At 40.9% G+C, this 27,505-nt stretch overlaps 3 protein-coding genes across 3 annotated transcripts; all 3 read right to left on the minus strand.

Moving 5' to 3' along the window:
• Window positions 1–187: 187 nt before the first annotated feature.
• On the minus strand, window positions 188–3,501 carry si:ch211-170d8.2 (uncharacterized protein LOC571755 homolog). The gene is made up of 3 exons (XM_047381500.1): window positions 2,988–3,501; window positions 816–960; window positions 188–725 (listed from the first exon to the last, which is right to left on the minus strand). The coding sequence occupies exons 1-3, from the start codon at window positions 3,409–3,411 to the stop codon at window positions 389–391; spliced, it is 906 nt and encodes a 301-aa protein (XP_047237456.1). The 5' UTR covers window positions 3,412–3,501; the 3' UTR covers window positions 188–388.
• Window positions 3,502–3,788: 287 nt separating this feature from the next.
• hps4 (HPS4 biogenesis of lysosomal organelles complex 3 subunit 2) lies at window positions 3,789–15,227 on the minus strand. The gene is made up of 12 exons (XM_047381828.1): window positions 14,712–15,227; window positions 14,390–14,480; window positions 14,160–14,303; window positions 13,962–14,069; window positions 11,551–11,667; window positions 9,416–9,510; window positions 9,272–9,344; window positions 7,267–7,391; window positions 6,358–7,042; window positions 6,127–6,253; window positions 5,776–5,887; window positions 3,789–5,547 (listed from the first exon to the last, which is right to left on the minus strand). The coding sequence occupies exons 1-12, from the start codon at window positions 14,741–14,743 to the stop codon at window positions 5,376–5,378; spliced, it is 1,881 nt and encodes a 626-aa protein (XP_047237784.1). The 5' UTR covers window positions 14,744–15,227; the 3' UTR covers window positions 3,789–5,375.
• A 5,115-nt stretch (window positions 15,228–20,342) lies between these two features.
• LOC124878070 lies at window positions 20,343–25,277 on the minus strand. The gene is made up of 7 exons (XM_047381830.1): window positions 23,892–25,277; window positions 23,616–23,790; window positions 21,282–21,352; window positions 20,933–21,106; window positions 20,756–20,853; window positions 20,599–20,670; window positions 20,343–20,497 (listed from the first exon to the last, which is right to left on the minus strand). Exons 1-7 carry the CDS (start codon window positions 23,917–23,919, stop codon window positions 20,354–20,356), a joined length of 762 nt encoding a protein of 253 aa, XP_047237786.1. The 5' UTR covers window positions 23,920–25,277; the 3' UTR covers window positions 20,343–20,353.
• Between the last annotated feature and the right edge of the window lie 2,228 nt (window positions 25,278–27,505).

The following is a 27,505-nucleotide window of genomic DNA, read 5'->3' on the forward strand; positions in this document are numbered from 1 at the left end:
ACTGACATTGGATGTTTTTCTTTTTCTGCAGAGTAACAGTAAATTTAGCTAGGCTCGTCAGGGTCACATCACATGTACCTGCCTTGTTCGTTCAGGTGTTCTCACCACCTTTTCCCAAAGTCCACAATTATAGCCACATATCTTAAATGAGTAGAACAGCTGACCAAAGTGGACCAGAAGACAAGACTGGTTTTTCAGAACTTTATTGTCAAAGAATGACAAAATAAACTTTTAAAACTAAATATTTACATGCTTATACATATATATGCATTTTTATATGTAGAGCTTGCTAAACTTGTATAAATTAAGAAACCTGACATTGAAGTGCATGATACCTCTAAAAGTATGAACTTTTTTGACATGAAATGTTTCCATACTGAAAAAAGTCCTATCTGTAATGTATAACCATGAAGGGTGCATGTGAAAGATGAACACCCCCACTTTCACAGGGGACTCCAGATCCAGCCCGACTGCAGCCCAGGACCAAGCCCACTTCCAGAGCTATGACCCTGTTATCATTCCATGCTGTTCCATTGGTATCCTGCAAAATTTCTGAAGAGGTTTTTCCACCTGTTAGGTCCTTGTTGGAGAACAGCCAGCCCAGCTGCATGTTTACCAAGCTGTGACCTTGGCCTCCAGCACCTGCCATTTTCTGCAGGTGCTGGAAAAGGGACAGAAGGTCCACTTTCAGCTCTACTGCATCACCCCGTGAAACCAGTCTGTACCTACAAGAGAATGGTCACATCCAGGATCAGTTTATTAGGGGGTTTTTCTACTAGTGACAACTCTATCTAAAACAGGAAAAGCAACTTTACCTCGTAGGAAAATTGTGCTTCACCATGAAGGGAACGGTGGGGTTGATGTCGAGATGCCGTGGGTTAGAGAGCTGAAGATGAAGCTCGGCTCTCATGACTGTCATTGATAAAATCCACCTGGGGATGGCAAATTCCACACTTCCATCTGGTGAGGAGAGAACAACTTTCAGTCTAGTATTTCATGCAATAGAGCCATAAGTTTTCAGCTTCTGGTCCCAAAAGTGATGACTCATGACCCCAACAATCAGTTGAGAGTACAAGCATTTCTATCAGTTAAACGGGGTAAATGGCTACACAGATTCCACAGCAAATATAATCACTTTGATCTATTTATACATCTTGTTTTTGTCTCCCAGGTGGGGTCTCAGCCCCAACTTTGGGAACCACTACAATGATCCATCACACCCACTCCTGTATGGGTCAGTCAGGCATCAGATCTCCACCACTCCTTGTTAATCTCTTAGCTAGGTACCTGAACAATATATAGAACATTAAACCCAGCTAGGATTTATGTGTATGCTGATGATCTAGTCCTTTTTTTCAACTGCAATAATCAAGTCATTAGGCATACTGCTTTGCTTTTAAGTGTTAAACAGCTTGTGGCATTTATGAGACGGCCATTCTTCATGCTGTCTCTGTATCACGTACGGTTGCTGCATATCATTTCCTCTTTCTCACCGCTTATCCAGTATCATCAGCTTATAAAACAATGTTTTACATCTAAGCACCAACAAACCCTCTTAAATGCAACACTGTCCCCTTCCGTTGTGAGATTGCCAACGTGGTTCTCATTTAGATTCTCATTCAAATTTGCATTTAAAATGTTAGTATGGTTAACAGAAATGTTGAGATAAGATCCACATTTTTTTCTTTGGGGGTTTCCATTAGACACAAAGAAGGAAGAAACTAACTCGTATGTTTAAATTCTTCCATAAGTGATCACATGTTAAAGCCATAATTTATGATCTGCATCCTTGTTTTAATCCTTAAACTCTGCTGTGGTGTTTTCGAAGTGGGTAACATAGCTAGGTACCCCATCCTGTGCGGTTCAAACAGAAAACATCTACATGTTTTGCCTCATAAAATTTAGCAGTTGCCGATTTGCATGTCCTTTCAACAGGAATGTTTAGGCCACAGATTAAACTAGAAAAAAAGACCTTACACCGCAGCTGTTAATTGATCCGCTGCTTCCCATTCAGCACGAATTTAAATTCCTGTTTCAGTTCGTCTTCACTAAATGCTTTATTCCAATTACAGACTATTGGAAGTGCAGTTTGTGTTTTTGAGTTTTAGTTGTTTAATTTTGCTCCAAATTCTTGTCCTTCATAGTTCAATTTTCTGAGTCACTTACTCTGGGTCCCGTCTTCAATCATGCCACAGGACAAAATTAGGTCAGAAATGAGAAAAGCTGCAGCATTTTAAAATCATGTGTAATAAAGCACATGCTAACATATCAAATCAGAGAAATTTTTTGGCCCTTTTGGAAGACAAAGATTTATATTTTTTGTTTAATCAGACATACGTTTGAAGTTCTGACATAGGAAATTACCGTTTTTTGTGGCGGTGCCCAATCGATATGTTAGGTTTGGGACCCCACACTTGTTAGTTTGTGTCATCAAGTATGGTCCAGAAACCCAAATTTGGGAGCCATTGTTTCGCAGACGGTTATGATTTTTAAGATGGGTGACATGACTCTCTGCCAGAGCAGCTTGGGTTGGAGATCAGCTACACATCAAACTGACTAGACATGCTTAGTTGCATCTTCCGTTATTTGGAAAGAGGAGGGTGAACACACTAAGCACTGTAAGAAAATATTTCTGTACACCATGGGTGGCGATTCACGCCAAAGCTTATATATTCATATATTAAAGGGCTATTTGGTGATTTATTTTAAGGGTCTGTGCAAAAATTGACAATCTCTAGTTTAAAATCTGACGTATTTAGATTGCTCCGAACTCAACTGCATATTTCTTCATGGGATAGATATTTAAAAACACAATTTGATATTTATGAAATCTGTCATATTTTAAAGTTAGAGCTGAAGACTTGTATAAGATGATTATTTATCTGTTTATTTTTGAGCATGGGATTTGTCCATGGCATCATTTAGGCAGGAACCGCGACTCTTTGTAGGGTCAAAGTGATCGCTGACAATGTTTTTTGGATTCTTACCTCTTCTCAGTCTACCTTGAATCCCTTTAACCCTCCCGCAGCCCACTCTCTTCTTACAGCAGCGGTAAACCCGTCGGAAAAAGCTGGAAAGATAATTCCCGGGAAAACCCAAACCCAGCGACTCTCCAGGGGAATAGGTCCGCACACGGAGCTGCAGCACCGTCGTGCCGTCCTCGGGGGCTTGCTGCTTGTTTTCCAGCCAGGGGGCTTTCAGCGCCGCGCAGTTTCCCCGATGCGCCGCAGCCTTCACGCGCCTCCACCGCCTCACTCCATCCGTGCGTAAAGTCTGTCCAGATTGTCCATCAGCGGTTTGCAGAGACTGTAACAGAAAACCAAACGAGTCCGCTGCGCGACCAAAAACTCCAGCGTTGCTTGTAAGTAAGATAACAAACGAAGCAATCCATATATAGTTTGGAGCAGCCATGGTGAGACCCTAAAGTCTGCGGTTTTTAAACAGCGACTTCTCTCTCCGCGCTATATACCTCACTGACAATGGGCACAGCTCATCACTTAGAATTTGAATCCCGACCCCCCTCACAGTCCCTGCCCCCCTTTTTGTCCCTGCTCCTGAATTACTCATTTGACCCCCACTGCTTTCTTTTAATGCGCCTGCATAATGAGGCGCCCCAAAGCGCGCCGATCTGGTCCATTCAAATTCAGCCACTCAGCTAATGACCCTAATAAATCCATATTTGGAGCAGGCTTATTCACAGCACGTCTTTTACTGCAATTCCTACTAGAGATTGACAGACCACAGTACACCTCTCAATGATCAGGCTCAGTAAAAACATCAAGCAGATCTATTAGATATTTCACGTTTTTATTAACAATAAACACTTGACGTTTGATTGTGATATATGTGAAAATAAAGCAATATATTCAACATTCTTTTTTAGTCAAGGATACAAATATGCTGCTTTGGTCGTATTGTGTGTGCTAAAGCATACAAGAGCAACATAACATGCTGCTTTAAGAAAGAAAATATCATTAGCATGATGACAATGGAATATTTGTACACTGTGTAAACAAGTTCTATAAAAGGTAATATATTAGGCCTAAAATAATCTATTTTACAGTGAATCAATATACATATTACCCAAACTGTGGCTAAAAGTCATTTAAAACAGTTATCTTTTCAGCCCCTGAACATTGATACATTGTCTTGCAGAAGTATTCATACCTCTTTTAAATTAGACTTCATTAACCTCACAATGGAGAAATTGTTCTTTGCATCCCACAGGGAGCAGTAGGCTGCTATTGTGCAGTGCCAGGGGAGCATTCAGGGTTTAATGGTCATGCTCAGGGACCTAAAGTGGCAGGCTGTGGGATATGAACCAGGGTAGTTGTGGCCTCTTCAGGACAAGAATGCCCTGCTTTTTAACCACTAGGCCACCACCCTTGAACATTTTCACATTTTGTCATGTCACAACTGCAACAGACCAACACAAAATAGTGCAGGATTGTGAAATACAGGGAAAATGATACAAACTTTTTTTTTTTTTTTTACTAATAAAACTCTGCAAAGCATGGTACGCATTTGTATACAGCCTCCCTAAATCAGTTATTTGTAGAACCCCATTTTGTTGCAATTGAATCTGCAGGTCTTAAGGGAAATATCTACCAGCTTTGCACATCTTGACACTGAACATTTTGCATCATTTTGTCAAAAAATAAGTTCTGGGCAGTCAGACTGGATGGAGTGTGTTTGTAAACAGCACTCTCACACAGATTGGATTTTAGGTTCAGATTTTGACTGGGCCATTTTAAAACATGACTATGCTTTGATCTAAACCATAGCATGATAGGTTTGAATGTGTTTAGGGTTGTCCTGCATGAAGGTGACCCCTCTGATTCAGTGTGAAGTATTTTGCAGCCTCCATCTATCTTTTGATAAATTCTGACAGCTGATAAAGAAAAGCATCCCACAGCATGATGCTGCCACTTATTCCACACCAGTGGACTATATTAATCAATTTAATTAGGTGCTTTCTAAATGTACCTGATTGCACTGTGTTTAGAGATATATGGGTAAACAATTTGAAAACCACATATTCTGCTTCCTCTTCAAAGTGATGCACCATTTCATGCTGGTCCATCGAAAGTCCATAACAAATCCCAATAAAATCCCTAGAAGTTTCTGGTTGTGATGTGAAAAGCGTGAATAAGGCACTGTATGCTATCCAATGTATATAACAGTAACAATTTCAAAACAAACTAATTTAATCAGCATATAATATTCTGTGTTATTGGGTGAAGTTCAGCAGCAACACAATAAATCTTTAATCAAATTCTAAAATTTGATTAAAACCCTGATTCACAAAGTTCTTGAGCTAGTTCTTTTTACATTTTTTATGGAGCGCTCAATTAAGGCATCACGATGCTGTCCGTTCACAGCAAATTGACCCTGTGTTTGAGGAGTTTGTGTCGGGCCTTGCTGGGCAGCGTGAACGCGCTGTCTTGCTGGTTGGGGATGCCAGAGTTCCTCACTGATCCGCCGTGCTGCTGGAAGTAGGTCTCGTGTGCCACGGTGCGGGTCCCGTACACCGCTGTGCCGGCACTCCTGTGGTGATAATGAGCACAAAAACATTTCTATTTCAAACATGAAATCCTGAGCATATAAAAGGGTGTTTCTTTGTGACTGCTTGAGTGTGATCTATGGAACTTTAAGACAACGCATTAGAAGATGTACAATACGAATGTTAAACATACAAATGTGACAAATTATCCCTCCCACCCCCCAGTTTCTTCTCAGAAGAACAAGAACTCCCCCGACTACAGCCATGCTGACCTGATAATAGCCTCCTGCAGAGTCTCAGTGTCAAAGAAATGCGAGTGGAGAAGTGATGTGGCTCGGACAAAAGGATGCTCCGGGGCTCCCCCTGGACGGCCAGACACGTTGGCTGCAGAGACACACAATAACAGAGGACCATTAACCCGGCCTAGGCATGTCTGCTGCACAAAGGAATGCTGATCACAGTTTTAAATCATTTGCCGTTAGCCCATTCAAAGACAAATACAAACTACCGAATCCCTCCTCAGATTCTGGCTTCTAGTTACTGTAGCAGAAAAACTGGGAAGATGGGAATGAGTTGTAAGAAAGATTAACCAGAGAGAGACACATGTATTTCAGGAGTCTTACTTGTCAGAGTGCTCTGGATAGAGTCATGATGGGCAAATAAGTAAGGGCCTGCAGCATCTGGGGCCGCTGGGGAGATAGCCCTGAGATGGGCCTCAAGTCCATTGAGTGAAGCCAGGCTGCTGTGATTCTGGAAACAAGCCACAAAAACAAGGTCAGCTTAATATTAGGATGATCAAAGCTTGATAAGGGAATCAAGTAATGCTGTCTACATATAAGAAAGAGTTTCCTCACCACTTCCTCCATAGAAGCAGTGTCACTCATGAAATGAGGCTCCACTAGCAAAGCCAGCACCAAGCTGTTGACCCGGTGCATATACAGCATCATGGGGATCAGAGGGCTCTCCTCCAAACTGTCAAAAGCACAGGAAACCGGAGGAGGCCGTTTCGTCTCCGCCTTGTGGCCTCCAGCCTTGCTGCAGGAGACTTCAACCTCTCCTGCTGCCATCTGATCATCACGTAATAGATCATTCCCACAATCAGCTCCTCGGACCTCGAATGATGTCTCACGGGTGGCATCACCACCCAAGGCACCTCCGTTAAGATAGAGGTTTTCCTCAAACACTGAACCATCTGCTTCGTTGTGCATCTGGCTAACTTCATCTCCACAGCTGTGAAAACTGTGATAATGTGACTCATCCAGTGCTTTCTCCACAGTTTCATGAGAGTTCCTTCCATTTGAAAAAGGACGCACTGGTGACACAGGAGAGGGATTGGGGGAATCAGCAGTGCTCTGTGATGAAGCTGGACTAAACACAGAGTCTTGAGATCCTGACAGGTGTGGGTTGAAGGACAATTTCTGAGGGGACTGACACGATGTTGGATGAGATGGCTCCGAGTCAGAGGAGGGCGTGTCCGACAAAGTTCTTGAAAGCCTGGTCTTCTTTGGGAGAGCATCTTTCTCTTGAGTAGAATGGGAACTGGAGGATAGAAAACCATATAGTCAGAACTCACTAAAAAGGTTTCTGAAGCGGTTTTTAAAAAGGTCAAATTCAAATATGTTCCGTCCTGTGGAGATTCGATATGTGCAATATGGCTCATTGCCCAGGGCAGCACAGCCTGGTAGGTGGACACAAAATGAGTTTCAATTGAACATATTACTGGGTGGAGGTGCATGAGATGAGTCAAGGAGGGAAAACATTACCGGGAAGTTTTGTCGACAGGAGCAGCCTGCAGGTACTGAAGTTCGGATGGTGTCAGGAACACAGCAGTTGAGCTAACAGGACCACCGTCTGAGCTGGACAGGCTCGCTTCACTCAACATCTGGGTCTTCACAAAAAAATAAATAACAGTAGCTTCATTTTCTGTTAATGTAACAGTTTGGTTTTCTATTGACAGTCTTTTTAAAAAGGACAATCAATATTATAATAAATATCATCATAGATCACAAAAGTAGCTGTTAAGTGAGGCTAAAAATCTGCTAGGCTAGTTGTTTAGCCAGTTTAACGTATAGGAAGCTGATAGGTAAAATCTCCATAACATCAACCGTAATTACGTCATAAAATGTCTGTTATCTTTTGTTTTGCACTTGTACAAATGAAAACTGCAAACTGTCGTAGATTTTAGATTCTTTGCCAACTAAATTTTTTTTAAAATGTTTTAAACGATGTAAAGATTTTGAGATGGAGATGGTCATAGTAATTCCTAGTCTAACCATTTATTTTTCCACAGCAAAACTAAACACCTGTGACAGAGACAAAAAAAAAAACAGTCCTAGACGTGGACCAGTTACCGGCATCAAGGTACCAGGGATTTGTAAAGTTATAATGAGATGCAAGAGAAAGTATCAGAGTGACTAGAGAAGGGAACATTACAGAACAGCCCTTCTACGACATGTTGCTGCATGCAGTCCGTCAGCTGGCTGAAATAAAAAAGAAAGAAATGTAGCTCTTTGGAAGTATTTCTGAATTCAAAAACACCTTCCATCGCCTCCATTAGAGTTGAGAAGTTACAAGTAGTGTCTGTGTTAAGCAGCCTGGCTACTCGAGCAGCGAGCCTGATTACTTAACCAGTTAATATGAGCTTGTTTTAATGGTGCTACTCTATAAGTAGCAGAATGGAAAAAGGTATGATATTCAGCTCAATATCCTTTTTAAAACTACTATTAAATTTACTTGGTGTTGATCTTATGTTTTTGCAAATGTTTATGTATCAAAATTAAAATAACTTAAGATAAATGTTAGATATATAAATATAACAAAAATATTATGGGAATAGTACATTTGTTTAATAATTTTAACTGTAGTAGAAATAATTGTTGCTTTCCAGCTTTAAATAAAGACATTCAAGATCATAAATACCTTTAAAACATGGTATTTTAGTCAAGGTTGTTATACTGTTAGAATTTCAAACTGGTCGAGGCAAAGACAGCATGAAGCCGTATGAAGAATGGGTCTACCACTAGGCCTTAACAGGTACATTACTGTGCAATAAGACATCAAATATTGATTTTAAGGTGGACAACGAAAGTCAGTGACCATCTATGCCATCACACATCTACCTTTGCCTGAAAAAGCAACAGTTCTTTTTCTTTCGTGAAACATGTTTGAAGTGTACCATGCCAGTCTTAGGAAAACCACCAATGAGAGGTGTACATTTGTAGTGACCAACAGTTTAACCAGGACCTGCTAAACCAAGCTAAACAACTGAACATAAAAAAAAAACTCTGAGATAGCTCGCACATATTTGACCTGTGGGCCTCTCCGGAAAGAGCTCTAAGCTCTTTCCGGAGAGTGTAAGCTCTTAGAGCTTACACTGTTAGAAGAACATCAAAGTCAAAGACCAGATGATTTGAATTCATGTTCTTTGAAAAGAAAGTTCAGATTTATTTGGGCCACATGTAGAAAAAGACTAAGGAAGAATCTACAATGAAGCATGATGGTAGAAGTATTATGGTTTGGGATAGCTCCACTGTCTCAGTGACAATGGAATTGTTGACATTGGGTCAACTATGAATTTAGTATCTTAAGTGATGACATCCATTTAAAGTCCAACTTAACCAGAATGTGGACAATTTAATTGTACCAAAATATTACATTTGATCTGGTTCTATAAAATGTATATGTGCCATTATTCTAATACTGATGGACTGAGGGGCACTTTACCAAACAAGATTAAGGAAACATTTGGACAAAAACAGTAATTCCCACCTTAGTGTATGTTTTGCTCTCATGAACCATGACCTTCATTGTTAGCTGCGGAGGCATCTGTGTGCTGACAGCTCTTAAAGAGATGAAAAAAGGCAGATATGAAAAAGGAAGTCCGTTATACCAGGTGTATAAATATCAGCTCACCGTCCTCTGAAAAGAACACAGCCTGCTAACACCAGGGGGCATCGCTGGCATGCCTGAAGAATGAGGGCAGCTTTGAGGAGAAGAAGTGGGTCAACCTGAGAAGAAGAGTCAGAATCCATATATTTTAGGGCCTCCAAGAAGAAAACTACCCAGGCTGACTTAGTTCAGTTTTACACCACAGCATGTTACTGAGACAGGAATAACAGAGCCAGTGATGAAAAAATTAATTTATGTAATCTCCAGGAAAATGATACATGGTTTTCATTGTTGTCATTTTTAAAACAGAAAAATCTTCCAGCAAGACAATAACCCAAAACACCCAGCCACAGCTGCAACAGAATGGTCTAGACCAGCATATTTATACATTAGAATGGCCCAGTCAAAGTCCAAATCTAACTCCTATTAAGAATGTGTGACATGACTTGAAAACGGTTTTTCACAAACACTCACTATCCAATCTTGCTGAGTTTAGGGTATTTTGCCGGGATTTTGTCTTCAGATGCACAAAGCTGGTTGAGACATACCACAAACAACTTGCATTTGGCTCTACTAACCATTGACCCAAATAGCTGAATACAAATGCAGACCAGTCTTTTCAGATAGTTTTATTTGAAAAACATTCTGAAAACCAAATATCTTTACACGCTTTACATATGTGCTACTATGTTCCTAAAAACCCAGTAAAATACATGGTTGTGGTTGTAACATGAAAATGTGTGAAGAACTTCAAGGGATTTCAGCATTTCTTTCAGTCATTTCAGAAAGTGTAATATTGCAGACTGAAATGTTTCAAGGCTTCACAATTTGTAGTTTTGATGATCATATCTTGCAGGTAATGAAAACCTAAAATTCAGTGTCTCAGAAAATTTAAATGTCGTGAAAAAGGTTATAGCATACTCATAGAAAGTTGAGTAGAAGCAAATTGTGGTAAAAGAAAAAAAAGGTGCACCAGTAACAGGGATAACCACAGCCTTGAGAGGGGGTCAAGAAAAAACATTCCTTCAAGAATATGGGGAAGCTTCACAAGGAGTGGACTGAGGCTGGAGTCAACAAATCCCAATTGAAACCTACACATGGGCTTAAAGTGTCTTAACTGGGCTCAGGAGAAAAGGAACTGGACTGTTGCTCAGTGGTCCAAAATTCTCTTTTCAGAGAAAAGTAAAGTTTGGATTTAATTTGGAATCAAGGTGCCAGAGTCTGGAGGAACAGTTGAGAAGTTTACAAAGTCACTGATGGTGTGGGATGCCATGTCATCTACTGGTGTTGGTCCACTGTGTATTCTGAAGTCCACAGTCAACCCAGCCATCTACCAGAGGGCTTCATGCTTCCTTCTGCCGAAAGGTTTTATGGAGATGCTGATTTCATTTTCTAACAGGTGTTGGTACCAGCCCACACTGCCAGAAGTACCAAAACTGGTTCAATGAACTGTGCTTGATTGGCTACCAAACTGGTCTGACCTGAACCCCATAGAGAATTTATGGAGGATTTTGAAAAGGAGGCACCAAACCCAACAATGCAGATAACCTGAAGGTGGCCATCAAAGCAACCTGGACATTAGCAGAACCACAGGCTGATCGCCTCCATGCCACATTGATGCAGTTATTCATGCAAGGAGGCCAACCAAGTACTGAGTTCATCAAAATTAACACTTTTCAGAGGCCTGTTTGAATGTCTGTTTTTTTTTATTGATGCTTTGACATATTCTACTGAATTTTGGGTTTTCATCTTTGCCTCATGCAAACCTTTTTTTCCTAAGAGTCATGATTTTAAAAATTGTTTTACAAGACAGTTTCAAACATGAGATTGAAGGATTCTAAAAACTTGTTAGCATCCAATCTTAAAAATACTTATTTTTCCTAAAAAAAGAAAAAAAAGTTGCCACTTTAGTATTTATATTACAGTTAAATATTTTTGATTCAATATAAAATTTATATGATTGTCAATTTACTGAATCTTGCTGTTTTTTAGTAAGGTAAAAATGTGAGATGAAAGATATTTGGACATTTCATTGAGACATGCCGAACGCTGATAATTCCAGAGGGCCGTTTCACAGAGTCATATCCTGTCTCCAGCAGCAGGGCAAGATAAACAACAAGCACCCAAAAGCAGAACTCTTAACAATGTTTAGAACTTACTTTTGTAAGATCTATGGTTCTCACGCTTCGTAAGATGTAGTGCAACTCTGAGGGTCCAGACAGCACGTGGAAAAGGTATCGTGCCCACTCAGCAGCCAGACTTTCCTTACTGTTGAGCTGCAGAGCAAACAAACTTCACATTATAGAATGCAGTGGGTGGAAAATATTTATGCTAGAGATACACCGATCAGGCTTACAATGGCCAATACCTGTCAGTTGTGATTTTTTATTCCCTCTAACGATTATAACACATAAACTATGAAAAATGTGCAGCAGGTTCTTTGACAAAGTAGCAGTTTTGAATCCAAAAGAAAATGAAGGATTTACAGCGCCTTGCGAAAGTACTCGGCCCCCTTGAACTTATCAACCTCTTGCCACATTTCAGGCTTCAAACATAAAGATATAAAATTCAAATTTTTTTGTGAAGAATTAACAACAAGTGGGACACAATCGTAAAGTGGAATGAAATTTATTGGATGTGTCAAACTTTTTTAACAAGTAAAAAACTGAAAGGAGGGGCGTGCAACATTATTCGGCCCCTTTACTTTCAGTGCAGCAAACTCACTCCAGAAGTTCTGTGAGGATCTCTGAATGATCCAATGTTGTCCCAAATGACTGATGATGATAAATAGAATCCACCTATGTGTAATCAAGTCTCCGTATAAATGCACCTGCTCTGTGATAGTCTCAGGGTTCTGTTCAAAGCGCAGAGAGCATCATGAAGACCAAGGAACACACCAGGCAGGTCCGAGATACTGTTGTGGAGACGTTGAAAGCCAGATTTGGATACAAAAAGATTTCCCAAGCTTTAAACATCCCAAGGAGCACTGTGCAAGTAATCATATTGAAATGGAAGGAGTATCAGACCACTGCAAATCTACCAAGACCCGGCCGTCCCTCTAAACTTTCATCTCGAACAAGGAGAAGACTGATCAGAGATGCAGCCAAGAGGCCCGTGATCACTCTGGATGAACTGCAGTGATCTACAGCTGAGGTGGGAGTCTGTCCATAGGACAACAATCAGTTGTACACTGCACAAATCTGGCCTTTATGGAAGAGTGACAAGAAGGAAGCCATTTCTCAAAGATATCCATAAAAAGTCTAATTTAAAGTTTGCCACAAGCCACCTGGGAGACACACCAAACATGTGGAAGAAGGTGCTCTGGTCAGATGAACCCAAAATCGAACTGTTTGGCCACAATGCAAAACGATATGTTTGGCGTAAAAGCAACACAGCTCATCACCCTGAACACACCATCCCCACTGTCCAACATAGTGGTGGCAGCATCATGGTTTGGGCCTTCTTTTCGTCAGCAGGGACAGGGAAAATGGTCAAAATTGATGGGAAGATGGATGGGGCCAAATACAGGACCATTCTGGAAGAAAACCTGTTGGAGTCTGCAAGAGACCTGAGACTGGGATGGAGATTTATCTTCAAACAAGACAATGATCCGAAACATAAAGCCAAATCTACAATGGAATGGTTCACAAATAAACGTATCCAGGTGTTGGAATGGCCAAGTCAAAGTCCAGACCTGAATCCAATCAAGAATCTGTGGAAAGAGCTGAAGGCTGCTTTTCACGAACGCTCTCCATCCAACCTCACTGAGCTCGAGCTGTTTTGCAAGGATGAATGGGCAAGAATTTCAGTCTCTCGATGTGCAAAACTGATAGAGACATACCCCAAGTGACTTGCAGCTGTAATTGCAGCAAAGGGTGGCGCTACAAAGTATTAATGCAAGGGGGCCGAATAATATTGCACGCCCCACTTTTCAGTTTATTTGATAAACAGTCATTTGGGACAACATTGGATCATTCAGAGATCTTCACTGAACTTCTGGAGTGAGTTTGCTGCACTGAAAGTAAAGGGGCCAAATAATATTGCACGCCCCACTTTTCAGTTTTTTATTTGTTTAAAAAGTTTGACATCCAATAAATTTAATTCCACTTCACGATTGTGTCCCACTTGTTGTTGATTCTTCACAAAGAATTTGAATTTTATATCTTTATGTTTGAAGCCTGAAATGTGACAAGAGGTTGACCAGTTCAAGGGGGCCGAGTACTTTCGCAAGGCACTGTATAAGATTATACCCATTTATGCATCAAACATAACCTAACCTTTTTCTGATTTTCAGTAAAAGCAAAAATATATAAGGTATAAAGTAATGGTGTAAAGGTAAGTGCTGTTTGTTTGTATGTTTACAGATCAAACATGTGAGTGTTAAGTTTTAATGCAATTACTGAAATGGGAAAAAGAAACTGATTTTTGACCAATCAGAGTAAATCAAGAGGAAATTGCCTGATACCAATCTCTGATGGAGGTACACTCTTAACTTTTACAGGGTTATTTTTGGGTATTTGTCCTGTTGCAATCCTTAAATTTAAATGTAGAGAAGTTACACTGGCCACACCTGATAGCTCTGGCGAACAGAGCCATTGTAGAAACAGAAGAGATTGATGAGATGATCCAGGAGCTCACAGACACTCTCAGTAGGGACTTCCATTGAGCAGCCAAGAGCCTTCCAGAGAACACATTTACAGTCAAAGAATGGCTCATTCTTAAAAAGAAATGAAAAACACAAACTGTTTCTGGCTGGCGGAGCTCTTACCCAGAAGAAGTCCTCCTTCATGCGGATGGCAAACTTGCAGCGACGCAGCCTCAGGGTTTGTACAGAAGAGGAGGAAAGCTCAGAAACACAGCGGCCCACGCCTGCAAGCTGACCACAGAGCAGATCCTGCTTGTCCAAAGGGGTCTGAGTGGAAAACAAGGAAAATCGAACCTTTAGAAAGAGCATGATTATTAATGTTTAATGGCTTTTGTGCTGTGAGCCTCTCATACTTCCTCAGGGTAGAAATAGCAGATGCCATTCCTTGTGGGGTCCCCCTCTCCTCTGACCTTTGATCCATCATAGAGGAAGAAATAATTGCACCTGCAACACGAGCAGATACGTAAGTAGTTCTTTGAAGGTGCAGCAGCCGGTGGAGAGGAGTCAGATAAGTGTCACAAGCTGCTGCTCTGAAGCCATGACGTTGTAAAAGCACAGATGGATGTGTGGAACGGGTTAGGTGCAGAAAGAGAAACTGGCGGGGTTTTAAAAAGATTTTGAAATTGAAAGATCAGAACTAACAATTACATGTGAATGAAGCAGATCCGATCTTACCTCCTTGTGTCCGGCGGCGTGAGCCCAGCCATAAGTTATCCTCAGTGGTCGATCATGGGTTTCCTCCTCCAGGCTGAAGATGCACTTTGACAGAATCCGAGGCGTAGATCCTTCCACACAGTAGATCCTTCCACACAACTGTGCGATGTTTGCGCAAAACTAAACCAAGGACGGGTAGTAATCTCTAGTTAAAGTTCGCTTAGCGTCTCTCTATAAGTGGAAACCAACTTGTGAAACTGACCATGACACTTGAAGAATGCAGGGCAGTCACACGCAGTGGAAGTCATGTGAATGTATGGGAGGCACGGAAGGACAAACTAGTGCGGAGTTCGGAGGCGTTTCTATTAGAGCTTTTAACAGAAATGATTCTGATTATGAACATATTTTCATCAATACTGTCGTGTAAATAACCTCCTGAATATGAGTTATTTCCTAGACCGTCTCTGTATTAGTTCACTTTCTATTTATATATTACTCTATCATTAGGTTTATGGCTCTGGGGTCTCCAACTCCAGAACTACTGCCCTGCAGCTTTAAAACGCATCCCTGCTCCAACACACCTGAATCAAACTTGATGACATGCTGAAGGAGTAATTCCAGGGGTAAAACCATTTGATTCAGGTGTGTTGGAGCAGGGATGCGTCTAAAAGCTGCAGGATCGTAGCCTTCAAAGAGGACTGGAGTTGGACACCCTGCAACGGGTCATCAAAGTAGATCCAGCCATGATGACGGAGTTTTGACCCAGGCATCAGATAAAGTTATGAACCAAAGATTCTCAATGCATGAATAAGTAGCACCACCTCCTTGACACAGTATCGCAACAGGACTTGAACTTTATCAGCTCATTGTCTTATATCAGAAAAACAAAACATTCTGATTCATTGGCACTGATTGGTTGGATTGTGCAATTTGATTATGTGTTTCGTTTTTTACCTAGAAGTTGAAAATTACTATTTTGAGGTTGGAAAACAATAATCAAAAGATCTTTAGAAGTTCTGTACCTAAAATCCAATATGGCTGCCTTGATAGGGCAGTAAAGGATGAGACAGACAGAAAGAGTTGATTTGCTTTTCTGTCCAAATTGAACTTTTATATGCTATACAACCTCCTTTGTTTGAAAGCAGAAATTGCAAAGAAATATATTGCGATTACCTTGGATTGTTAATAGGAGTTATCCTGTTCATTGATGATAATTCCTAACTGGGTTTTTTTTTAACCTGGAACTGGGTAATGTTGGTTTGATGACATTCCCAGATCCAAGTTCAAGTACAAGAAATGACTGAAGCTTATCAGTCTTATGCTGCATGGCGAGCACCTTTTATAAACGGGAAATGCCTTGTGTCAAAGTTAGACAGGAAATATCACAAAAATACAGCATTTGTTTAAAAACAGACGTAAAACTTGGCTGAATGAAATCCTGATTTATGAGTGACCTTTAAAAATTTACATTTTTTGTAAAAAAAAAAAAAAAAACTCAACCAGTCATGCATCACATCCAGATGAACAGAGAACAGGAGATTACAATGGCATCCTCATTTCAAGCTTTTAGCAGCCGTCATTCCAAGCCATTCAACTCCTGTTTTCAGCGCTCGATTAAAAAGGCTGCATGAGCGGCCATGGCGTGGACGCGCACTGGCTGCAGGTCTGAGGAACAAGCGGCTACCTTACAGAGTGACCGCACTGCTAAGAACTGCTCCAAGAAGAAATGATTGGACTTGATTCGAGGTTTACATTCCCAATCATATTTTCCTCCTGAGCTCCTCGCTGCAGATCCATTGGAGAATGTCCAGGCCGCCCACAGCGTCGTGGACGCGCAATGGCGGGCAAGTCGTGCACCGACGGATTTGGGGCTCCCAAACAACTGCTTTTTTAGAATAATCCCCTGAACCAAATGGTTAATAAGCTCTTCTACAGAAAGCAATATTCATATTTCCCAAGGAAATCGCCGACATGACCTGATAGTATGCCGTGCTCTTATACTGTATAAAATCTTTGATGTATTTACAGCAAGAGACAGTTTTTTTATATAATAAATTAGTGTTTTTAGTAAGTGCATACAAAAATCATGATATTAAAAAAAAGAAATAAATACAATTATACTTACAGCAGTTTAGAAATATAATACACATAACTATAAATAATAATGAAAATTACATATTACTAAATGGATGTTTGAATAATTCAAATGATTGTTATTGTAAAATTATTTTGAACCAGGTTATTTTTGCTCTTCTTCACATTCATAGGGAAAAAATGAGAAATATGAAATAAATATGAAAATACAGCATATTGATAATGTTTCAAAGAGGCAAAATAAACCAGAATGTCTCAACATATCCCTTTATACCTGATTGTAAATGTTTCAGGAGAGTAAAGTGAGATCACTACAACATGTCCACATACAACAAATTAAAATAAAACAGGTCCTGAGTAACCAAAGTAATCTGACTGTAATCCACATGAATGGTCTGAACCTAGAATAAAGAAATGAGAAGGCAGGGGGACAACAGTTTCATTTTTGGTGCAGATTTTGATACGTTTTAGCAATTCTGCAAAACCCTCTCAGAAATAGACATGATCTCAGACTTACTACTGAATTATATTTTATCAGCCTTAAGTGCAAAGTGCTAGAATACTGAAACAACACAAACAAAGTTGTCCAAATGCCTCTTGAGACAGTGGCATCTTCTGTTGCTCTAAAAGCCCATCCTATCTCTGAATGTGTTATTAATGACCCGGTTCCCTTCGTAATGATAATGCAGACGGTTAAAAACAGCAAAACCCCAGACAGAGTTCCAAATGTATTTTTAAACCTTTTCACCTAATTTTAGATGCATCAGCCCGTTTCTACAGTTACTGTGGGCCTCCGATGCAGGATCCACTGATTTTTGATAAAAATGCTATCTGCAGGTACATTTCAGTAAATTAGGTGACTTAGCAATTGTCAAGCAGAAAGCCACCTTCACTAGGAGGTTAAACCACAAATGTTATTTGCTAAAGAAGGTGACTGTTCAGACAATGCTATATCTAAGCAAATTAATAGAAAATTGAGTTGAGAGAAAACATGTTTTAGAAAATGATGCACACGTAGTTTTGAGAGGATTGTGAAGCAAAGCCCATTCCAAAGTTGTTGGCAGATTCACAAGTGTAGACTGAAGCTGAAGCCAGAGCTTAAAAAGGACACCACATATAAACATATGCAGGACATGGGCTACAACTGCTGTAATCCTTGTATTAAGCTACTTCTGAACCAGAGGAAATGTCAGAAGTGTCTTATGTTGGCTAAAGAGTGAAAGGACTGGACTGTGGTTCAAATGTTCTTTTTTCAGGTAACACTCGGTTTGCATATCATTTTGAAATCAGGGTGCCAGTGGTGGAAGAGTGGAGAGGCACAGAATCAAAGCTACATGAGGTCCTGTGTGAAGTGTCCACAGTCAGTGATAAGGAGATTCTGGTTCCTTTTTCAGCAGGACAAGGCACCTATCCACACTTCCAGAAGTACCAGCACCTGCTTTAATTACTAACATCACTGTGTTTGATGGGCCAGCAGACTCACCTGACATAAACCCCATCTAGGAACAATGGGGTATTGTCAAGGGAAAGATGAGAAACACCAGACCAAACAATGCAGATGAGCTAAAGACTGGGTTTCCTTAACACTACAGGTTGATCACCCCCATGCTGCATTGCCTCTATGTAGTAATTCATGTAAAAGGAGCCTCAACCAGGTATTTATTGCACATCCTGTACAGTACATGGACATGCTTTGTAGTTGCCTGACAGCAGTTAGAATTGGTTTTATATCATGTTCTAATTTTCTGTTAAATTTTGTGTTTTTATGAGCTGTAAGCCATAGCCATCATTAGAGAAATTAACACTTTAAATATTTCACTCTGCGAGTTTTACATCCAGAAAATATGAGTTTCATTTTTAAGTCGAATCACTCAAATAAATAATTTTTCAATGATATTCTTGATCATTGATCTGTACCTATTAGCAAGATGCTGGAGGACATATGGGTCAATAAGTCAAATTTGCTTGACATCTAACTGTGACTGTTAACTGTAGTATCAAGCCATGGAGATGTTCCTTTGTGTGACTAGTACATTTGCTCATTTACTCAAATCTATAAATACAGGGGTTGGACAATGAAACTGAAACACGTGTCATTTTAGTGTGGGAGGTTTCATGGCTAAATTGGACCAGCCTGGTAGCCAGTCTTCATTGATTGCACATTGCACCAGTAAGAGCAGAGTGTGAAGGTTCAATTAGCAGGGTAAGAGCACAGTTTTGCTCAAAATATTGAAATGCACACAACATTATGGGTGACATACCAGAGTTCAAAAGAGGACAAATTGTTGGTGCACGTCTTGCTGGCGCATTTGTGACCAAGACAGCAAGTCTTTGTGATGTATCAAGAGCCACAGTATCCAGGGTAATGTCAGCAAACCACCAAGAAGGATGAACCACATCCAACAGGATTAACTGTGGATGCAAGAAGCTGTCTGAAAGGGTACGTGTATCCAAAAAACATAAAACCACGGCTGCCCAAATCACGGCAGAATTAAATGTGCACCTCAACTCTCCTGTTTCCACCAGAACTGTCCGTCGGGAGCTCCACAGGGTCAATATATATGGCCGGGCTGCTATAGCCAAACCCTTGGTCACTCATGCCAATGCCAAATGTCGGTTTCAATGGTGCAAGGAGCGCAAATCTTAGGGTGTGGACAATGTGAAACATGTATTGTTCTCTGATGAGTCCACCTTTACTGTTTTCCCCACATCCGGGAGAGTTACGGTGTGGAGAAGCCCCAAAGAAGCGTACCACCCAGACTGTTGCATGACCACAGTGAAGCATGGGGGTGGATCAGTGATGGTTTGGGCTGCCATATCATGGCATTCCCTTGGCCCAATACTTGTGCTAGATGGGCGCATCACTGCCAAGGACTATCAAACCATTCTTGAAGACCATGTGCATCCAATGGTTCAAACATTGTATCCTGAAGGCAGTGCCGTTTATCAGGATGACAATGCACCAATACACACAGCAAGACTGGTGAAAGATTGGTTTGATGAACATGAAAGTGAAGTTGAACATCTCCCATGGCCTGCACAGTCACTAGATCTAACTATTATTGAGCCACTTTGGGGTGTTTTGGAGGAGCGAGTCAGGAAACGTTTTCCTCCACCAGTATCACGTAGTGACCTGGCCACTATCTTGCAAGAAGAATGGCTTAAAATCCCTCTGACCACTGTGCAGGACTTGTATATGTCATTCCCAAGATGAATTGACGGTGTATTGGCCGCAAAAGGAGGCCCTACACCATACTAAAAAATAATGATTTTGGTCTAAAACCAGGTGTTTCAGTTTCATTGTCCAACCCCTGTACATCTCAGTTCTGTTAAATTCACCATTCAAAAACTATAAGAAATTTTGAAATTGAGCTTATTTACTACAAATGAGTGGTTTTTGAGATCTACAGTCTGTATGAGAACTGAAGAGATCTTGGGAGCCACCTACTTGCTTAGGGGCCCAAAGCTGTGGCTAAGATTATTCATACCTTGGGTTGGCTCTGTAATAAGTATAACAAGTCCTTTGTCAATTTACATTAATATAATAAATCTAAGTACTTTTTTTACAATCACATTAGCTGTTTATTAAGTAACAGGATTTCCTTTTCCAGCTTCTTCATTTTAAGTGCTCGGTAGGCCATCTCTTGGTCCCGATTCTCTATCTCCTTTTTGAGGTAACAGCAGTAGAGGGCTCTTAATTCATCTGTCTGCTTCTGCAAAACATAGTGTGATATTAGTCTACTAAATAGCTGATGCAGCCTGGTTATACTTGTTTTCACTTAATTCATCTGTCTAGACTTGAATCATGATTCACCTCAGCACACCTGGTCCCACTTGTAGCCCCTGCTGAGCTGCCGACCTCCTGAAAACTGCTGTTCTGCACATCCTTCATTAAAAGAAAAGGAAAAAACAGTCTGTAATAAAATTTCTAATTTAAATGGTTCAAATGAAGCATATGTAAAGGTGTTTACCCCATCAAAATGTGGCTCGCTGATGTCTGTCTCATCACCGCTCAGGCTCTCTGGTTCTGTCTTAGTAACAGGCAGGAGGAGGACCGGATGGCCTGACACTTTCATCATGTCAACAACATTAAGCCCAGTTTTTTCCAAATGTACAAACGGCACTTAACATGGATGAATTAAACATACCACTCATAAAAGAGCTGTCAGATCCCCTGATGGGTCCAACGCAGGCGCCTCCAGGTAGGACCTCCACTCTCAATGTGTTTTCTCTGCTGTGCACCACATCCTCATCTGCTGAGGTCAGAGAGGGGCTTCCCGAACCTCCCTCAGTCCTCAGAACCTCTGCCCTTTTCCTTTTTGCTGTGCAGGGACGAATTTGAGAAAAAACATTTGAGCACAAATTTGAAAGAGAATGGCATATTAGCAAGGTCTAAAAACTAATAAAAATAAGTTTAGGAACAAGGTGCAGGAGAAAGTATTTAAAACCTGACAGAAGGGTCTCTAATATCTGATGTTTGTTGCTTTGCAAGAATACCTGTTTGGATGATGTTCTTGTGTTTGACTTTCACTTGTTGCCATGTCCTTTTATAGCCACTATCTGAAACCCTGAAACAGAAACATGACTATTACATCAGATACTCATTAGATATTCAAACTATAAGTTGCCATACAATAAAAAGTATTAACACCCCATGAACTTTTCCACATTTTGTCACATTACAACAACAAACTTCAACATTTTTATAGGGCTTTAATCTAATAGACCCACACAAAGTAGCACAAAATTCTGAAATGGAAGGAAAAAGATACATGGTTTTCAAAATTATTTGGCAATAAAAGTCTGTATAGTGCAGTTTCTATTTCTATTTAGCCCTTTTACTCTGATACCCATAGATAAAATCCAGTGCAATCAAAATATGGCAATTGAAACTAAAAGGAGACGATTATTCAGAGAAACAGCTGGGGCCCATAGTGACTCTGGAGGAGCTGCAGAGATCCACAGCTCAGGTGGGAGAATCTGTGACCCAACTACTAGATATGTACTACATAAATATTTTTTAGGGGAAGAGTGGCAAGAGGAAAGCAATTGTTGAAGCAAAATCATGAGAAGTCCTATTATAAATGGTTAGGTACAGGCCATGCAGAGGACACACTATACATGTGGAAGAAGGTGCTCTGGTCAGATGAGACTTAAATTGAACTTTTTGGCCTACAGGTATAACACTAGTTGTAACAGAAAACCAACACCCTGAACATGTCATCCCTATGGTGAAGCATAGTGGTAGCAGCATCATGCTGTTGGGGTGCTTGTCTTCACCAAATACAGGGAAGCTGGTCAGATCTGATTGGAGGATGGATGAAGGAAAACCTGTTAGAACTGTTAAAACTTAGCCTACAAATTCCTGCCAGGGACTCCTAGCATTAGAGTGATTCAGAGTGTTGAAATGTAGATTTGGTCCCGGGATGATGGTGCAAACAAATAGGCAGACTTGGGTGTTCATTCAGCATATGCCAGCTTGGAATGTGAGAAGCTCTGGTACCTGCTGCAATCAGAAGCTAGAGATTAGATTGGAGCACACCAGAGAACTTCCTTACACTCAGGTGGGTGTTGATAACCATTTAGGCTATGGCTGCTGACATCATCATGCACAATACAGCAAATACTTACTCACCTCATTTACATCTTCCTTTTATGTATACTGTCTTGTCTAGGGTGTGTTTTCTGACTTTTTCCAATTTGTTCAAAAAGTTTATTTTTTAAAGTATTTTACAGTCTGTAAATAATATTTAAATTATTCTGTACTATATTGTTTGCCAATGTTTTCATTCTTTATTCATTGTTATTCATTATTGTTTCTATAATTTTCGTTCCTAATATTAACTCACTAGAGGGGCACCTTAACCTGTCCTGCTGCTGATATTATTTACTTTCGCCCTAGAGGGATGATAAAGTTTATATTATCTCTATATTAATAATTATATGACTGTTATAGAAGTTTATTTGTTCACATACTTGACTTGGGGTGAATCCCTGCACAATCGAGCCAGTAGGGTCTTATTAATTCACTGTTGTTTTTTGCACGGAGAACATATCTCCTGTCCCTTGGTCTTACACCATCTTCTCTGCTTAAGACAACCATAGGCTGACTAAAAGTTCTCACTACTCTTAGTATTTGTTCACTTTAGGAGCTCTCTGAAGGCCTAAAGTGCTTTGTGAATAACTTTTATCTTACCCAGGTAAAATTTTAAGAAAATCGTAGAATTCGAGAAACTCTAAGGTTTCAAATACAAACAAATACAAAATTTTTACTTTCTTAAAATAACATCACTAGGAGCAACTTTTAGTGTTAGGATTCTTTGTGAATATGGGCCCTGATCAACTTCCAGCAGGAAAGCAGGAGAACATCCAGTGAGAACTATAGTCGGAGGGTTTAGATCAGAGTATATTAATGTGTTAGAATGGCCCAGTCAAAGTCAAGACCTAAATGCAACCTATGGGGTGATATTTGTAGATTCAATTTCCTAATGCATACAACTGAAAAATCCCCGCCTCAAACTTGCAGCTGTAATTGCAGCAAGCTGTGTAGTAATCCAAGGAATCTGAATACAAATACAAACTTTTTACTTGTAAGAAATATTGAAAAGAAATGTCCTTCACAACCATGCACTACTTGGTGTTCACTCTCTCACATAAAATCCCAATAAAACACACTGAACTTTGTGATTGTATCATACCAAAAAGTGCAAGGGTTCATGGGGTATGCATTTCTTTACAAAGCATGCATCTAGGAGAGACATAATGAAAAAGTACAGCTTTCATGATAATATTTCCAAATTTAGATGACCAAGGAACATGTGTGACTCTTACGCATTTATTTTATCAGCTATCCTCTGCCAGGCTTCCTCTCTCAGTTTGGAGGCACTGGTGGTGTTGGATTTAGCTGTTAGGATCTCTCGCTCTTCTTCATACAACTTCAAAATAAGTTCTTGCTCCTTAGAGCTAAAGAAATGAGCCCTCTCCTGTTTTTTAATCATCTGAAAATCTGTGATCATAACATATTCATCTGTTAATGTACATTTATCAGACATATGTATCTTTGCTGTTTTCCATACATTTATATGTCTTAAACTCTTTTCTCCTCACCTCTGTCTGCGTTCATCATCATCATCATTGTTGTGATCCGGGGGTCGATGTGCGACTTCTCTCCCCTGTGCGGCGGAGCGAGTGCGCGCAGTTATCCTAGATGTTCCAATGCTAGATTTAGTAATCAAAACGTAATCCGCTGCAGAGAAACGGGGCGAAACCGAGCCGGATCGGGGCAAGAATTAGCTCCGGGATCCTTGACGTTGGCAACGGCTGCCCAGGAGACAGAACCGAGGAAAGACGACCGTTGTCACCACGCGGTATTTGGACAAGCTTTGTTAACCCAGGATTTTCTAATTCGGCTTAAGGCGCGTTCACGTGAAAGAGGTGGAGTCTGTAACAAAGACCGAATAACATGTAACGCAGCGTCGCGTCATAAGGCATTAATAAGCAATTATTGCACTCTTAGGACTCATGTATGGAAACATGAAATGGACTGAAAATTATGTTCTTGAAGAAGTGCCAGACTTTGACCCAGTGGCGGCTCCAGAGATGTTTTTCTGCAGGTGCTAACGAGGACTAAGCATTTTACTGATGCTTTGAAGGATAATTTGTTCCAACATTTCTCAACACACACAGACACAAGTACAAACAGAGGTACACTCACAACTCTGACGTGTTGCACGTCAGAGTTGTGAGTGACTAACTAATAAAGTTGATAGTGAATATGTGGTAGTCTGCTGTTTAGTTAAAGCATATGAAAACATGACATATTAATGTATGGAGTATAGTGTAGTATGTAAACTGTTACAATGAATTCACTGAATTCTGGTTCACTAGATGTATCTGTATATGTGGACATTTTCAGTCATCAACGCCAAATGTATTACAAAATCAGAGATCTTCATAACAGGACAACGCAGCTGTTATTGTGGTTGTGGGCAAAAGCATAAAAAATTCTGTGGCTGTCCAGGATCCTATTCTTAAAGGATTGATGGCAAGAAGTGCCAGGTTACTTGTTTGACTGTCTTTGTTGCTGTTTCTACAAACGATTCAAACTAGAAAAACTGCGCTCACAGCTTAGTGGTGTTACTGGAAGAGTCAAAGATGTGGATATACGAGTTCAGGGAATGAATCTTTGTGGAGATCTGCTGACATCTTCTCCTCGTAAACTCCATGATGACAGGCCAGAGGCAGTGTGCATATTTGGTCGAGGAACGGGTGGTTGGTGCTTAGAGCTGGCAAACCTTTCTGTACTTCATTTGTTTCTGAAGATATATGCTGTTTCAGTTCCATTGCCATCCTGTCTATAACAGGACAGAATGACCCAGTTTTTATGTCACCTATGCTGTCTGCACCTTTTTTTTCTATTGGTGTCAGAATGTGACATTTTGGACATTGTGTTTTGTTTTGTTTACTAATTATCATATTTCTCCAGCCCCTCTGGTTAGGTTGTGTTTACTTATTGTTTACATTTTGTTTGTTTACATCCTAGTCCTTGTGTTCTCTGCTTCCCTTCCTGTCTGTTCAGTCTGTGTGGTGTTAGGTTTCATTACTCTGTAATCTGGTTTGCTTTAAGGGTTTCCTGTTCGTTCTTAGATTTGGTGTTTCTTATCTTCCCTTCAGTTTCTCAGTTTCATTATGTTTTTGTGGGTTCCTTGCGTTACAACTCGACCCTTTATCCTCGTCCCTGCCTTGAGTCTCCATGTTCCTGCAGTGTCTGTAATGTAAGTGTTTGGATCTCGACCCTGTTCAGTACCTGCAGTGTTTTTGTTACGTTTTGACTTTTTTTGATTAAAGCTGAGAGACTGCTTTTGGAAATGCTGTTTCCAAGCTCTTGTCTGCGCTCCTGTCCACTCCAAAACCCGACCGTGACAGAAGGAACCCACCACAAGGACCAAGCAGACAGAGCTACAGCGCTAAAAGGATGGATTGAGCCACACCACAGACCACAGAGGACCTCGCTTCGAGGGTTCGCCGCCGGCCTCCGAGGACCTCGCTCCGAGGGTTCGCCTGGCCTCGCCTCCGAGGACCTTGCTCCGAGGGTTCGCCTGGCCTCGCCTCCGAGGACCTCGCTCCGAGGGTTTGCCTGGCCTCGCCGCCGGCCTCCGAGGACCTCTCTTCGTGGGGTCGCCTGGCCTCACCTCCGGACTGCCTGCATCTCTGTCGCCGCCGGTTTCCTAGACGCCTGCTGCCCTGCCTTTGGCTATTCCATGGCAGGCCTCCTGATCGTCGCTGCCCTGTTTCTGGCTCATTAGCAGCCAAAATGTTGGACCCTTGTTTTTTATGTGCCCCTGGCCTCTCGATCTAGGGTTTTTGTTTTTGGACTCTCGCCCTCTGTCCGAGGCCACCTCCACCCACCTTGGTAGGGTTGTTTTTGTTTTGGACTTTGTGTGCTGCTTTTGGTTGTCTGGAATCTGACCTTGAGGGGGAGGTACTGCCAGGATGTGACATTTTAGACTTTGCGTTTTGTTTTGTTTACTAATTATCATATTTCTCCAGCCCCTCTGGTTAGGTTGTGTTTACTTATTGTTTACATTTTGTTTGTTTACATCCTAGTCCTTGTGTTCTCTGCTTCCCTTCCTGTCTGTTCAGTCTGTGTGGTGTTAGGTTTCATCACTCTGTAATCTGGTTTGCTTTATGGGTTCCCTGTTCGTTCTTAGATTTGGTGTTTCTTATCTTCCCTTCAGTTTCTCAGTTTCCTTCAGTTCATGTTTATCCCTGATTCTTATGCTTTATTTTTATCTTTGTTTATAGTTTTGTTTTAGGTCTGCTCGGTGTCTTGTTAATTACTTGTATTAGGTTCACCTGTTCCCTCTGCCTTCCTGCCTCCTTGCCTCACCTGTCCTTAGTTCCTTTGATTATCTGCCTTTGTTTTCTCTCTGCATATTAGTTGGTTTGTTTCATTATGTTTTTGTGGGTTCCTTGCGTTACAACTCAACCCTTTATCCTCGTCCCTGCCTTGAGTCTCCATGTTCCTGCAGTGTCTGTAATTTAAGTGTTTGGATCTCGACCCTGTTCAGTACCTGCAGTGTTTTTGTTACGTTTTGACTTTTTTTGAATAAAGCTGAGACTGCTTTTTGAAATGCTGCTTCCAAGCTCTTGTCTGCGCTCCGGTCCACTCCAAAACCCCACCGTGACAATCGGGGGGCTTCAACAATAAAATGCTCTAGCTGTTTAGCTTTTTGGGTCTGGCTTTTCTGCCGTCGTATAGTGTCTGATGCTACTCCTATTAGGTTACCCACTTTTCATATGTGCGTTTTTCAGCTATAGTGATTATAGCACGAGCCAGGCCATTGCTGCTACTAGATCTAAATTAGGAGAATGTAGCTGTTCAGACACGGATTTAGTTGTTCTAAAAATATACTCAAAATTTCTAGGATTCAGAGAACAAACTTCTGATCTATAAATGCACTGAGAACTTTAACCTCTGTCCCCCGTTTCATATTTTCCTGGTGAACAACGTGGGGCCATAACTGCGGAGAGAGCTTTTTTGCCAACATGTATGTAGTCGTACTGGCATGCCCAGAGGGTCTCTTCTAGGCACTGTCCCGCTGACAAGTTCCTCCTGCTTTGTCAGAAAAAGATCATGAACTGACCAGGAAAAAAATTTCTGAAGCACTTGCTGCTATGAATCAGAAAAAGGCGGACCCAAGATTCAGCTAGACACAGTA

Source organism: Girardinichthys multiradiatus, chromosome 12 (assembly GCF_021462225.1).
Source record: "Girardinichthys multiradiatus isolate DD_20200921_A chromosome 12, DD_fGirMul_XY1, whole genome shotgun sequence".
Taxonomy (NCBI): Eukaryota; Metazoa; Chordata; class Actinopteri; order Cyprinodontiformes; family Goodeidae; genus Girardinichthys; species Girardinichthys multiradiatus.

What these genes read in the sequence shown, in the direction of transcription:
- LOC124878070 (XM_047381830.1), bottom strand. Translation starts at nt 23,919, where the DNA reads ATGATGATGATGATGAACGCAGACAGAG. An exon ending in GATGATGAACGCAGACAGAG is followed by an intron (nt 23,791 to 23,891) that starts GTGAGGAGAAAA and finishes TTATGATCACAG; the next exon opens with ATTTTCAGATGATTAAAAAA. An exon ending in TGACAGCTCTTTTATGAGTG is followed by an intron (nt 20,854 to 20,932) that starts GTATGTTTAATT and finishes ACATGATGAAAG; the next exon opens with TGTCAGGCCATCCGGTCCTC.
- si:ch211-170d8.2 (XM_047381500.1), bottom strand. Translation starts at nt 3,411, where the DNA reads ATGGCTGCTCCAAACTATATATGGATTGCTTCGTTTGTTATCTTACTT. An exon ending in TCAAGGTAGACTGAGAAGAG is followed by an intron (nt 961 to 2,987) that starts GTAAGAATCCAA and finishes TCTCCTCACCAG; the next exon opens with ATGGAAGTGTGGAATTTGCC. An exon ending in AAGCACAATTTTCCTACGAG is followed by an intron (nt 726 to 815) that starts GTAAAGTTGCTT and finishes ATTCTCTTGTAG; the next exon opens with GTACAGACTGGTTTCACGGG.
- hps4 (XM_047381828.1), bottom strand. Translation starts at nt 14,743, where the DNA reads ATGGCTGGGCTCACGCCGCCGGACACAAGGAG. An exon ending in CTGCTTCTATGGAGGAAGTG is followed by an intron (nt 6,254 to 6,357) that starts GTGAGGAAACTC and finishes GCTTGTTTCCAG; the next exon opens with AATCACAGCAGCCTGGCTTC. An exon ending in TATCCAGAGCACTCTGACAA is followed by an intron (nt 5,888 to 6,126) that starts GTAAGACTCCTG and finishes GTGTCTCTGCAG; the next exon opens with CCAACGTGTCTGGCCGTCCA.